The sequence below is a fragment of the Varroa destructor genome, unplaced genomic scaffold (assembly GCF_002443255.2).
Source record: "Varroa destructor unplaced genomic scaffold, Vdes_3.0 BEIS01000005.1, whole genome shotgun sequence".
NCBI lineage: Eukaryota > Metazoa > Arthropoda > Arachnida > Mesostigmata > Varroidae > Varroa > Varroa destructor.
In genome coordinates, this window is record NW_019211458.1 from 34,394,241 (window position 1) to 34,408,634 (window position 14,394).

Genomic DNA, 14,394 nt, shown 5'->3' on the forward strand with positions numbered 1-14,394 from the left:
ATCAATCGACAAGAATTCATGCGAACGAATCATGACGGATTCGCGCGTTTAATTGGTCATATTATAACCGAAGAGAGGTGCACACGTATGCATGCTAGCATACGCACACAATGCCCAGATTCGCTACGAAAGCAACACCCACAGATAAATCTCCTAAACGAAGTTGAATGTCTAAGTATTTTCCATTGGGTGAGCATTTACTGAACGAAAACGCATTGAAGTTGAACGAGGCGCATTGAAGTTACGTGCGTGTAAATGGAAACTATATGTAGGGGCAGACATTCAAAATCAATATATATGTATATATATATGGGCGTATATGGCCTTTAGCTTTAGGTGAATTCCCCAGAATAGGGTTATAAAGTAGGAGGAGGGGCTGCATAAACCTAATCGAGTGTTGATCTCCAGCGAGTAGATTATAGTTTCCCGTAAATTCGTTCCGCTAAAACAGCGATATATAGAAGACCGTCCAACAGATGTTTGAGTGTTGACATGGTAAGATTTGTCTAGTTCTGGCACAATCGTCTCGACTCTTATCCGCCCAGAAAAGTCCGACGGACAATTTCATTCAGATTTATGACACCGCATCATAGCAGATAAAAGTGCTCGTTTCTAATTAAGTCGTAGACATATTTGAATCAGTAATTTTTCAAACAATGTATTCGTTAGTGGAAAACATGCTTCAGTCTTTAAAGGAAGACATTGTGCTTAGTTGGACGAATACCCAAAAATGAAGATTGAAGTATATTGCCAAGCGACCAAGACGAAAGCGGTCTATTTCATCGTGTGTTATTCTGTGTCTCCATACTATTCGGACGTTTTTTAGTCAACTTAACAATATTACTCGAGTACACAACTAATAATAAACGGACGCATTACGTTTTCGGTACGGTCCCATGTCAGTAAACAGGATGCCATCGAGATAAACAAGTTCTGCCAGAATTGCAACGTGAATCATAATACCTCCTACTCAATGTACCTTTAACTATTTTGTTGTGCTATTTTATTAGAAAAAATATTAATTGCTATTTTTAATTATACGTTCATAGAAAAAACGAAACACTGTCTATTGTGTAAGCTGTTTAGCTTCTAATTAGATAAAGAAAGACAACTCTGCGCAGTGGAAGCGTGGCAACTTCTGTAGTTTGTTTGACCTGTTTGATATACGGCAGAGAGAAGTTTATTAGGAGATCCGTCCGCAAGCGATTTTCTCAATTTCTAACTACAGAAAGTCCTATCGGCGAACACAAAGGGTGTTTGCATGAGAAGTCTTAGCAGGTACGAGTACGTCTTCGAAAGTTTTCGAAAAATACGACCTCCAACAGGGTTAGTTCGGCTGAATTTCATTTTGATCTTTAGCTTGGGGACAAAACATGTCGTGAACTCCCACAAAAGCAACGTTTGTATGAGTATATAAAAATGCAACTTCATCTGATTTTCGTTTCTCTGGGATAAAGTACCGACGTTTTGTTCTGATGCAGAGTGGGTCAGGTCGATTCACTTTGACATTTGATTTCAGATAGGATCCTGGTGAAGTCGCCTCGGTACTCTCAATTGACGAATAGATCTCTTCAACAGCCTGTACATAGTCTTATAATTGTCTATGCCGTCACTGCGCCCTCAAGCCTTTGGGCTTCAAATCAATTTCTAATTATTCCTATGTAGCTCACAAAAATTTGCTTGGTTTTTTGTATATTTCTCATCTCTAATGTACGATCTACGATGTAGTCGGGACTCAAACTGTGTTTATATTATTGTTGACCCAAGACCAAGATATTTTTATAAAACAGATATACGATTCTATACGTCGGCATCCAAACGCACTGCGTTGAAGTAATTTTCAAATAAATCTGAAATTGGTCAAGAGAGATAAATTTTACGATTTTTGGCCGAATTGGTCCCAGAAAATCAAAATCGTTTCCTACATACACCAGAGCACCAAGAATTCGGCCTTATAGATGTAAAACTAAGATACATAGGTGTTTTCTGATTATGACTATGTTTTGGTTCGTTTTATACGTGTAGACTCTTCAAAAAATTGTAAAGTATAGCCTTTAAATGTAATAGATAGCTAACCAGCAAAGTAAGTGCGTCTGCTTACGCATGTGTAACCAATGGCATGCGTTTTCACTAAAAAAACATGCGTAGATCTTAAGACCAGATATAAAGTATTATTATTATACTAAAGCTCACATACCTGTGATTGTGATCGTCTGCACGTAATCGGGTCTTCTTGATGTAGCCTCATTGCTATTACCGTCTGTTGTCTTTGTCGTTGAGGTTTTTATTGGCTCCATATCGGGTGAAGTTCACGGCTCTGATGTTTTGTTGCTTGCTAGGTTCATTCAGTACATATTTACAGTTTACTACAATAAAATCACTGAAACATGTTACGTTCGCACATTTCACAGAAAGGGGTTTTCGATTAACTGACGTATATGCAAGCTCTGCGTAATTTAGATCCAGTTTTAGCTTCGTTTACAAAGCCAACCTTCAGATCAACTTAGCCACCTCGATAAGTTAACTTCTAAGATGCACAAATTGCCATGATGATCCTCGGCGTACTTTTTTCACCATTAGTAAGGGTGGTGGTAATAGCAACTGCAAATCGATGCTCCGCCTTCCTAGCACTGTAGAGCGCCGGAGGCACCTCAGACCTGTCGGGGGTGCGTAGGCTCCGCCTACCGGATCAGATAGCTCGTCGCTGGTGATGAGTAGGCTAGCTACAGGATGGGGGATGTCATTTTTGTGATCTGAGTGACATTTACGCAAAGTAGGAGTGATCCGCGCAAACGAGCCAAACATAGAATCTAAGCTGGTCTGCTCCTGTGGTGCAGTAATTGCAAATGCGCGCAATTACGCTAGAGAACTTCAATGTCGATTCAAATCCGTTGTTCTCAAGAAGCCGTTTCCTAAAACAGTGAACTTAAGCCGCCCTGTTTCTACTAAAACATATACTGATTACATACATGTGTCTGAAACCTATATGTGTATTGTCGATCCAACCGTGTCACATGAATCTCTGTGAACAGTGTTTATTGAGTCTCTTTTTCCAGTAACTTGAATCGTTTTCCTATCAGCATTCACATTTTTTTTACAGAAACCGGTTACAATGGCCTAACTGGGTCCAGAAGATAATATCACCGAATGTTCACTAGACAAGGTTATAGTTCATAGCTTGTTTGGGTCGGTAAATTGCTATGTTTCAAAAAGCACTAGTTATTTTATCCAAATCGTGCCTGCTGACGCATTTACGCGATCTTGTCAACGCCTCTCTATAGTATTTCTTCATAGCTGTTGAATGATATAACGAAAATGCTCTAATATGGTTTATATAAGGCGCCTTCTAGAGCACACATGGACCTTGATGTCGACTCGGACCCCTTAGAGCCTGCCTAACCTATCTTTTATAAGCGAACTAGGCTTTACTTACCGGTTGGTTGTTTTACGTAGTTTATCTACATCTACTTCGTTTCTTATAATTAAGCTTGAGAAAGAATGGCTAACCCTTTCGGTACGCACGATAGCTTCTAATATTGCTTTTCCTGATGCCAACAAACATAATACAAGGATGAGCTACCAAAGAGCGAGCAAAATAAGTATATCGAAACAGATATAGCATTTAAATCGTCGTAGATAACCTCGTGTGTTCGTTTTCAATATCACAACGATATATCGTTATTAATTATTATTAGACCAGTAAAATCAATCAGGAATAATAAAGCAATTTAGCGTTGTCGTAAGCTTGTAGGCCCTACCTGGACACGTTTTTCTTCTTCGTGTGTATCCTAATAAATCAAGCAATTTTAAAGCCTTTTTCAACTGACCTAAACGGTGCGCAATAATAAACTGAGCAAGGCGTCATTGCACCTAACCAGAAGCTCCAGATCTCATTCTTACCGCATCGTTCATAAGCCCATGCCTAGTTCAATCACACCACCTACTAAAGACTAAAACCACCTATTAAAGACTAAAAAATTGCGTTTGGCCAAAATAGACGAATCTTTCCGGTGACGAATAGTACGTAGATGTTCTTCTAAGCATATCTTTGGTAAATGTGATCATGCAAAGCCAGTGCTGGGAACTTTTCATCCCAGAAAGATGACGCCCTTTCGTTTTTGTGAAAATAGCATTAGATGGGCCACCATACAAGTTTACCCTATTGGTCAACTACAAAACCTTGAAGAGAAGTAAAATACCCACACAATGAAGAAGACGTAAGGAAACAAATACAGTTGCTGAGTCGGAGCGTAAAGCAAGCTTGATTTCATTTCGACTGGCTCAACCCTGGCTATATTAGAAGGCTTCGGTATACGAACGAATCGTCTACAATTTCACCGCCAGGTCCTAAGTACTGCTCCTGATTCTGCTTTGGACGATCATCAGTGCTGTTGGTCTTCGTAGGATAGACGTTGTGGGTCTTCTTGCATCTGCTAGTACATCGGCTACGGCCACATGACTACCTCTGATATCCTTTTGCAGGTCATCTAGTTGAGGGCGAGGCAAAAAAATTGGAGCTTACACTCATTGACACGGAGAAAATATCGAAAAAAACAAATGCGACGAAAGCAATAATCAAACTCAATGGTTGAGTGTCAATGTAGCGGTACTGTTGCATTTCTAGTCAATTATATGTATAGGGAAAGCTAACGCGTTTAGTAAATGGAACGGCAATATGATTAATGCTTTGTATTATCTTGTTCCATTTCATTGATAGATCCTACTTTCTCGTCAAGCGCTTTCAAAGCAGAGACAGGACGCCGCTCCGCGCTTTTAACAGGTAATTTGGCGAAAAGCAATGTTTGCTTCGGTGAAAGAACACACAACCATCGTCCGTTTTCTTACGCTTTAGTATATGATAAGCGATGAGGTTGCTGAGGTCCTTGACGGACATCATCGATATGGCACGTTTCATGCCTGTCCAACGTTCCATGACAGCTTGATCCTCCTGGTCAGATATACGTGGCATCGGATCATATGATTGATGACCATGCCGTAGATCTGAGTGGAGGATGCATTTAAGGATCAGTTAAGTGACATAGTAAAGGAAAGAGAGAAGATTCAAGCTAATTAGACGATACAAGGAGAATCACTTAGGGCATGACTTCAGAAGAGCATAGGACCAAACACAGATTGGCTAGAAGCCACGTGACCTCATGACGGGACGAAGTGGAATGCATGCGAAACTCTTTAAGAAATGTTTGTATGTTAGAAACGTCTAAACTTAAGGGGATACAACTAAATTTGCAAGTTCCACAATGTTGTGAAAGCCGTGAGATATGCTGTGACGGCCTTACCAGCTAATGAGTCAATCGATTTTCCATTAAACTTGTATGGCACGACTAAACATGGGCACAATTTCGGTCATTAGATATATACTATTACTCACCAAATTGTCCATATGTGTATGTATATATATAGAGTCTAGCATAATATTTTTCCTGTTAAAGTTAAAATACTTAAACGTGGTCATTTTTCCACTAACTTTCTTGGTTTATGACAAAACATGCGTTATTTATGCAAGTTACATATTTACAGTCCCAACACAGTAAACAACAATTCTATTTCGAGTATACGAACTGCTATAGCAATTAGTTTTTTTTTTTATGTAGAGATTTGTATGCAAGCTAAGGCAAATATAAAAATGTCGCGCTTTTAAACTGGGTTCAGCAGTCACGTACTAATGCCATTTGGTCAACCTCGAGATCGCCTCTAAGCGATCTGAAAATTTCAAGCGTTGTGGTGCGAGGAGATGAGAACGGTTAACCTGAGTAGTTCTGATGCCTTACGAATACGTGTCGTAAAACCGAGGCCACACATGGTTAGTTCTTGCATTACTTCTCCTAACAGCAATGCCTTCAACGATGGAGATAAAGAACGTTGGCGAGAAAGCGGTGTCCTAAAGCAAGGAAATCAATGAAAGAATAAGCAAGCAATAACCATTCCGTTACATACCCTATAAAGTATTACGGCCGCGCCGCCCATAGCTCGGACCGTTGAAGTAATTAAATTTAGTGACGGACCGTAAGGAAACTACGACATAGATAGGTTACTACTATAGACACAAAGGCAAATTGCTGACATTCCTACTGCCTCAGCAGAAAAATTTATCTAGAGTTGTTGAGAAGTTTACATTTTAGTAACATTCGACCTTTGGCTACTACCTAAATTAGGCTTAGATTACCTCACTGTACCTATAGGTATGTTAAATGGGTTTTTTTTTCTCTCGGCAACGACAACCAGACAACACTTTTCAATTTCAGATATTGTATCGCTGCTTACTGCTTGACAAACACTTACTACAATGGCTTCTTTAGCTGCTAACGCCTCGGCTTGAATTGGAGATGGCTCATGTCTACAAAACATTGAGCTTGTGAACTGACGATAACCAGCCTAGCTACTGATAATTAAATTCATTTAAAAGTTTCAGTCAAACGTAATCTCAGTTCAACATCAATTATGGCTGGCTAGAGATGTAATGCGTCATTAAATCTCATATGGGTCAACCGGTCATCTTCAATTTGAAACGATCCCTATTTTTGAAGACACAGGCAGGATGCCACTAGGACTAGAAAATACGTTTCAAAGTGACTTAGTTGTATGTTTGTCTCTTAGACGGTAAAATGGATCTTGGCTCGTAGTGTGTCAATCTATATGGTTGATCTATCTGTTTCAGCTTTCCTGAGAGGAAAGTCGGAATTGATGATGTTTTTTGTTCAAGTTATTGCGCTTGAGGCACGTCAAGCAACACTTAGTCACTGCATGGCGGACGCGCTGTTGTCGAACAAATGAGAAAATGTTCATGGCATGTGAGAGATTTAATATTATAGATACCTGTTAAAATGAAAACAACTCGTAGCTTCAAGGATTACCGGAAGCAGTCTTTTCGGGCAACGTTGGTTGTTTTACCTTTTAACACTTCTACTTATAATACTCAAATTTTCTATAATGAGCATTAATTATATCGCTTCATAGCTTTCCTCATGTAACTCCAATTCTCTCTATAAAAAAGGCTTCACCTTTACTTATAATGCGATATCACAATAGTTAATATACTGAAAAAAGTAATAATAATTATACCTAATTATGCCATCGAGACCTACATATGGCCCATACAGAGGTTTGGAGGCAACCAGTGTTGACATTTGGCCTTGTTTCTGTTCTGACCGTCAGTTCTAAGCGTACAGGAACCATAAAATAAGCGAAGTAATATAAACAGGTAACTAACTTATTTGTTTCCTTTTTTCTCTTAAGTTAAATCGTCCTTGTGGTGTAGAGTACCTCGTTTACGGGGCTAGATTATAATATATATTCACGACTGTTATCGAAAACCTGCCTCCATAGCCTCAGAAGCCCTCGATGTTTATAACAGCCTGAATCCTTTGAGGTATTGCTAAATTTATTTTGTTTATACTACTCCATTTTGGATTTATAGTCGGCCACCCGTATCGAACTAACCATTAAAATGTGACTAGGTTCTAATATTGTGTGTTCCGACGTACGTTCAAGGTAGATCGTTTTTAAGACTCGTATAGATTGATTTTATTTGTGGCTTCCGAGCGTACGCTATAGATCTTCATGATAACTAACCATTGTACGTTATCTGTTTTGTCTAATTAGAGCGTCCTGCATGTACAAATACAGGCACAAGAATTTACGCAACGACGGCAAAAGGGTGCATGTGCAAAAGCTTTGCATACTCTCACACAGCATCAATTCTGTTTAGCCCGCGTCGATATTAAGCTATGGTATCCGATTGGCGAATTTCGTACAAGCTCTTTCGTAGCGGTTGATTACACAGATATCGGTCAGTTATCGAACCCCAGGGGAAGTTTACACGGCAAAAGCTTGTTTTATAGACCTGACTGTAAGCCACTGTATTTACTGCGGAAATAGCGTCGTTCAGTAAGGCGAAATCGACCGAGGTCAATGCCGACACTTTGTAAATACAGTCTGGCATCATCCGAAGCATGTAAACCTGCAAGAATACGTCTAAAGCACGTGTGGATATGGTAAGTTATATTCTATTATAGATAATAAGCTTGATATTTGAAGACTAGTTGCTTATGCGATTTTTGTTTTGCGATGAGACATCGATATTGGGTCCGTAGGTTTGTTTGTAGGTCTATAACGTCGGATCTCAGACTAAGTACACGCGTAGGTTCTCATGTAACCACAAATTAGGAAGTTTATTACCGTTCTACCGATCGACCGCACGGACGCGGACAGGTATGGGCAGCGGCAGATGTTCGCAGCTGTACTTGCACTTTTAAAGGATAAAAAAACATTTCGTTCATCGAAAACATCAATATTTTCTAGTGACTTACAAGATAATTGCGACCATAACACTAGTGCAAGTAAATCTATATTCTTTTAGACTCAAGAGGTAAATCATATAAAAATTTGGAAATACTCTCATTCGCCTAAAATCAGGATTGTATCACGTAAGTCTACATTAGTTGGTGCATAGGATTCTCGTACATATAGGTTTTTTTTGCCGCGAAGCCATCGACCGAGGACGACACGGTCTCTGGCATTAGCCAAGGGCACATCGATCCACTCCGTGAAGCGGTGTCACAAAGCATTCTTCTATCCTTCGATCACCTATTCCAGCTTGGCATATTTATTCAAAAAAGCCGTGAGACCTTGCGAAATATCACAACAAAGAGTGCAACTAAGACAGTTAACTGTAGAACCTCTTGGCTATGCGATACCTACTTATATGGCATGATATCTCTCACAACGGCATCTGCAGTCATTGGACTTGCATTAGGTTTACGAAAATCGTTCATAGTATATAGCGCACGATGATGACGAGATTCCGAACTAGGCTAGGATTTGGCCTTTTGAGCGGTTAACCACCCTTTTCTTTACTTCAGGTGGGATGCATAAAAGTGTATTCCCACTGTGCCCTACGGATATCGACCGTGGCCTATTTGTCAGATCTTCTTGTCTACTAACAATTTTTTGTTTTGCTGCTTCACAAAGTCTGTGTTCAGGTTAATTGTAAAATCCCCAAATCAGAATAGTTACGAATTACTGAAAGCCACGTTTCAAGTCAGAGAGCAGAACATGGAAAACACGCAGTTCTGATCTTCAGTGTTTCAAGACAAACGACAGATGTCCCTCGCCAGGCCGAAAAAATAATGAACGTTTTCGCAGTGTACCCTGATTTTTAATTGGTAATCTGTGGTAAAAGGAACATACAATAAGACGTTAAGAACACACGTTTTGTAATATACCATGTCTGTGCGTAACAATATTATTACATAATACCATTTATGTGAATGTGAAGCGTTTAGCTGCTTATATGCCTCCACTATTATATGGCCAACGGACTCCCGAAGTTTCCCGAAGATGCTGATTCTATTTCGCCCCTTGAACTACTGTAGAGGTCAAGTGTTTGTTTGAACGCTTTTGTCATACAGAATTTATTATTTCTACATGCGAATCTGACATCGTAGATGCTAGAGACCGCCTAGGAAAGTATGCGTGAAATTGAAAGTTTAATATTTACCATCAGTCAGAAATAATCTGACTCATAAAGTTAGTTCGAGGCCTGCAGCGTTATTGAAGACAGATGGCACGATCCGAGCCCAATTCTTCATGTTGAGGTGGGAGCAGGATAATGATTTGAAAGGCTACCGTATTGATACATCTATTTTCATTATTTGTAATATAAAGGTCAGCCAAAGTGCTGTTTGGGTGTCCGCTATAGGAATATAATTGCAAAGTTAGATATCGTGAACATAGATAACAGTTATTAAATCCAGGTCAAGAAAGAAGGTTCGTAAAGAGTTCCTGTTCATAAAGGGGAAATATAGCAAAAACAGAACAAACAGAAGAAAGAAGGATAAAGAGTAGGCAGTGAATGAAAGGAATGAAAGGCTAGGAATGAAAGAATGAAGTGAAACTGAGAGGGTTCTCAACAAAGACGAAGTAGAACATCTGCTGAACAATGTTACCAGTTTTACAATAATACGCCGATGTAGTAATACAAAAACACCAGATCAGGTCAGCTTAAATCTATATATCTGAGAGGTCAGTATGTATAAGACACAGAATCATTGCCCCCGGCATACGAAGTTTTGTTACAGAAGCCAAGAACAAAGCGAAAATATATTATCATTAAGCGTTTACCGTATAGTGCATAGCTCCACAGAGACATGCAGCTTCGCACGATGCCAAGATAATACATCATATGTAAAATACGTAACAATATTAGACCTCTAGGCCTTTTTAGTTATACCTGCCGTTGCATAATGAATAGGTTCAGTGGACAAATCGACCTCTATTTATTTCGCCATTTTGAGGCCAAGTGGGGTTAACGCGTTCGTATCTCGTATGTGTTGCTTCCGCTGAACTGGGCAATTTATGTTCCTCAGTCTACAAGCCGAGCAGCGCAGATTATTATTAAGACGCAGTGAAGGACATACGCTTGAAGCTCGTTTCCTGGCCGCGTTGAGTCTCATAGTAAGTACGCCAATAGTGGGAACAAGAATGGAGACAGACACAAGAGAAAATGAACGCTATCACCGCAATTAGCAGATTCCCTAAATATATATATATATACTTTGTTAGGCACAGTTATTTTAGTCGAGACAGCCACGTTAATAGGAGTCATATATATTACAGAAGATAGTATATGGAAGTGGAAGGAATTCGTTCTTGGGAAGCCCACGTGCTTCGACCTTTTTTGCTCACATAAGGTAGTCCATCTTTATAAGACAAGTTTAAGAAGCGTCAACCTCGCCTCAATCAAATGAAAAGCCATTTCTGATTTTATAGATACTGTTCTCATGTATTATTATACAGTGTAAAGAACAATTATTAGATAATTTGCTCTATATTATTAGCACAATGATGTACGATCTTACATCTCAGTTACATATGCCATATTCAAGATGATAACATTAACACGCCGTAATACTTCAGTTGAGACTGCTTCTCATTGGATGGAGGAATGACGACGAGCGGAACTCCTTTGAGATCAGTGACATTTAAGCGATTTCCGCGGCCGCGTCCAGGAGTTTTTTTGGACACTTTTTGGAAAGCACTCTATGGGAATTCGTATTCGACGAGCAAGTTAGGTATTCTTTAGGCCGCACCTCTCGACGCATCACTTCGACGCTATAGTTTGCATCAAAATGCTTTATTTACGAAATTTAATTGGTTCCTGGTAACTGTCATTTAGAAGACTAACCCTTCTATCATGTTTGATTAATTTGTTCTGGTGAGATGACATTTACTGAGTAAATGTCTCAAAAACTTTATTCGCGCGCGCATGGCCATCGTTTCAGTTTGAACTTTGCACACTGAATGTAAACGTTGGCGGGTTTTTTGAAAATGCAGAGTATATTGTGTTATACGATTAGATTCAATCAATAGGCCTTCGCTAAATCTATTGTAGTTAACATGTATCGTCGTCGTCGGAAACCTTCCGTCAATAGCTAAAATTCTAAACTTTTCAAGTGTTTTTAAGTGACATTTTGAAGCTTTAATATCGTTTAATAATGGTAAATTATTCGGCACGTGCGATGGTTTCAGTTCGAGAAGGGCACAAACACGTATCTTTCCGTGTTAACAGAGACCAGCCGTTTGAAATAGTTGCTAGCGGCAGACCCGGACGCCCAATGGGAAACATTAATTTTGGAAAACTTGATTGTTTAAACTTTAAGTTAAGTAAGTGCTGTGATACTATTTAAGTTAATTTTTCAAATATCCTTTGGTGGCCTCACACAGCCTGCAAGGTTCCGGTGCGCAAGCGACGTGTCGAATGAAATTGTAGCGGGGAATGGCCTCCTTTCCCAACAGGACGATTAAGCTAAAGGTCTACTGCCCCTTCATGGTACCGTGCGCCTGTATTGCCTATTTTTTAACAAACTACCACCATACTAGTGAGTGAAATGAGTATATTGCTTAACGATATCAGCCAACAAGACAACAAATTATTAATATGATATGTTGGCTCTTAGTAAAGGACCTCTAGTACTTTATAAGTGAGCGAAACCGCATCAACTTTAGCGGCTTAACAAGTTACGCAAAAGACATTCAAACTTATATTTTGTTCTTTAGAACCTATTAGGTACACGTCTCTTTAGCAGCGATCTGAAATCGTAGAGCAACACGATATATCCTTTTGTACTAAAAATTATTCTTCATGGACCAACTGCTTGATTTGCATCGTTTTTAATGACTCTATCGAAGCAGGTTTTAAGGCCTTTAGACTATGTCGCTCTAGCGGGTAGCATAATCTGATTACTTGCAGAGAACTAGAGTCAAGAACAAAGAGAGTCATCGAAAGAAATCATTTAAATTATTCCTTTCAATGAATTTTTAAGTCCGAATGTTTTTCAAAGTAGACTTATTTTGTAAAAAAAATCCTATAAATGCTTACTGCGAAGCCTATTCGTAGGCGTCCCGTAGGAGGCAGTCGTAGCGACTAAAGGGGCCACGGTTCTCACCGTAGACGATGTATCGCTTGACTAAATTATGAGTGATACTGCGTCTGTCACAGAGTACGATAAGCGATGAGTTGGTTGACATAACCAAGAAGATTTCGCTCGTCAGTATGATTCTGTAGGTTCTACGATGGACGTGCTGGTGACGACAACTTTCAATGAACCCGAATTTGTTGTGGCAGCTGACTTGGTCATTATTACAGATGACGCTGTCGTTTTCGTCTCAACATGCGGTAACTTAGCTGCGATAGCGTCAGACGCTGATTCAGCTGTTGCAGAGTCAGACGCTTTTGATGCAGCTATTACAGTGTAAACGGATAGTAGGGGCGTTTCTGGATCAGAAGCCGATGGTCCAATGATTACCGTGTCAGAGACCAGTAGCTGGGGCCTGTCGGAATCCACTGAGAACGTCATAACAACGGCGGATTCCGACAGGCCCCAGCTACTGGGGCCGAAATTGGTATCGACCCAAGGCAGTGGTAAACACTAATTGATACACTCATGGTGCCTAGGAAGGCAGTCATGACAGAGGTGTCGCTCGTTTGGGATGGGCCAGTTTGCCCATCTGAACCCAAGGTAACCCCAAGCCGAACCTAAGGTAAACGATGCTTCTATAGGTAAGAAGAAGGTCGTTAGTTTTATAACAATGACTTCATAAATGATTAGCATATTACCTATTCTGGTAATAGCTACATTCTCTATCTTTAACTGAAATGTATGCGATTTCTACATGGCATCTCGTAGATTTTGTAGGTCTGCATTTAAGGTAACCTGAAATTTCTACAAATTATGACTATGTAAGGTTGCTGGACTGATATTCTCAACATGCTTTTCTATTGTATGATTCGTAAATGTAGATGTGCCACGCTATAATCCCATCAAAAGCATAATTAAAATTGGTGCACAAATAAATAATATAGGGGACTATATATATAAATAATAGTAATAATATGGTGGAAATAACGGAAATGAGATCGATTGATCGCATGTGTAGCAGTCAGAATTATCTGTTTATCCCTATCAAGTAGAAGACTAAAAGCCGGTCGGTAAGAAATTACGCCAAATGTTTATAGACTACTATTTGACGTATTTGAATTTTCCTTGAACAGCTGTTACAAAGATCACATTAGATTAGACCCCTTAAGCGGATAACGTTTATCTAAGAAAATCAATTTTAGATATGACCACTTTCGAATGTGGTCATTTCATTTAGTACACCTTCGAACGAAATTGTCAACTCTACCACCACCACCACCGCAGATGGTAAAACCTCACAAATCTCTAGAGCGGTGATTATGATATAGTCTTCATTCAACCTAGGCAATCTTAAACACGTTATCTTATATTTAGAATCGTAGCAGAAATCAGTGATCAATCGGAAATTTTTCTAATAAAGTTGAATTCTACCAAAACCTATTTAGATACACCGGTCAACCCGTTAACAATAAGTTGCTTCAATTTAAGTTAAAATTTTGAAGATATTGTGTGAATGGTGTTTTCTTCTTTCTAAATAACGTAACTATAAAGTGAAAGCGTTGAAAGTCAACAAAGAGAAACTTTCAAGGGGAAAGTATTTGTAATTTTCGATTTTTCATCTTTTTGAAGCAATTATACACGTAAGCTTGAAGTGCTTAATAAAAACGTTTAATGCTATTAATTTAATTTGTTTTGACGTACACATACGTGCAAAAGATGGTCGACTATTGGACCTTCACGAGCTTGTGCTCTTGACAGCTGCATGATAGATCCTGCCAGCGATGTGGTGATTAATGTCATTGTTACTAAATAGCCCCCCATTGTAATTGCTAGCAACGTGGATGACACTTCTGTTATCGAAAGTTGCTGGGTAGATGTTTCAGTTCTCGACTTACAGAGCATCCAGTCACTACTCATTGACCACTGCTTCCGTCGGCCGCTTCTTTACTAATATATA

At 39.4% G+C, this 14,394-nt stretch overlaps 1 protein-coding gene across 4 annotated transcripts in view; it reads right to left on the bottom strand.

The window, feature by feature from the left end:
• Window positions 1-14,394, bottom strand: part of LOC111251549 (uncharacterized) — a 58,041-nt gene that overhangs the window by 9,748 nt on the left and 33,899 nt on the right. The window contains exons 1-3 of one of the 4 annotated variants that reach the window (XM_086990812.1): window positions 4,846-6,472; window positions 4,204-4,487; window positions 2,198-2,723 (exon numbers count right to left, since the gene is read on the bottom strand). In XM_086990812.1, coding sequence (XP_086846938.1) covers window positions 2,198-2,297 — 100 coding nt within the window. In that variant the 5' untranslated portion in view covers window positions 2,298-2,723; window positions 4,204-4,487; window positions 4,846-6,472. Of the gene's footprint in view, window positions 1-2,197; window positions 2,724-4,203; window positions 6,473-14,394 lie in introns of those variants that run through there. The other 3 variants (XM_086990813.1, XM_086990815.1, XM_022808219.2) reach the window with 3 other exon arrangements.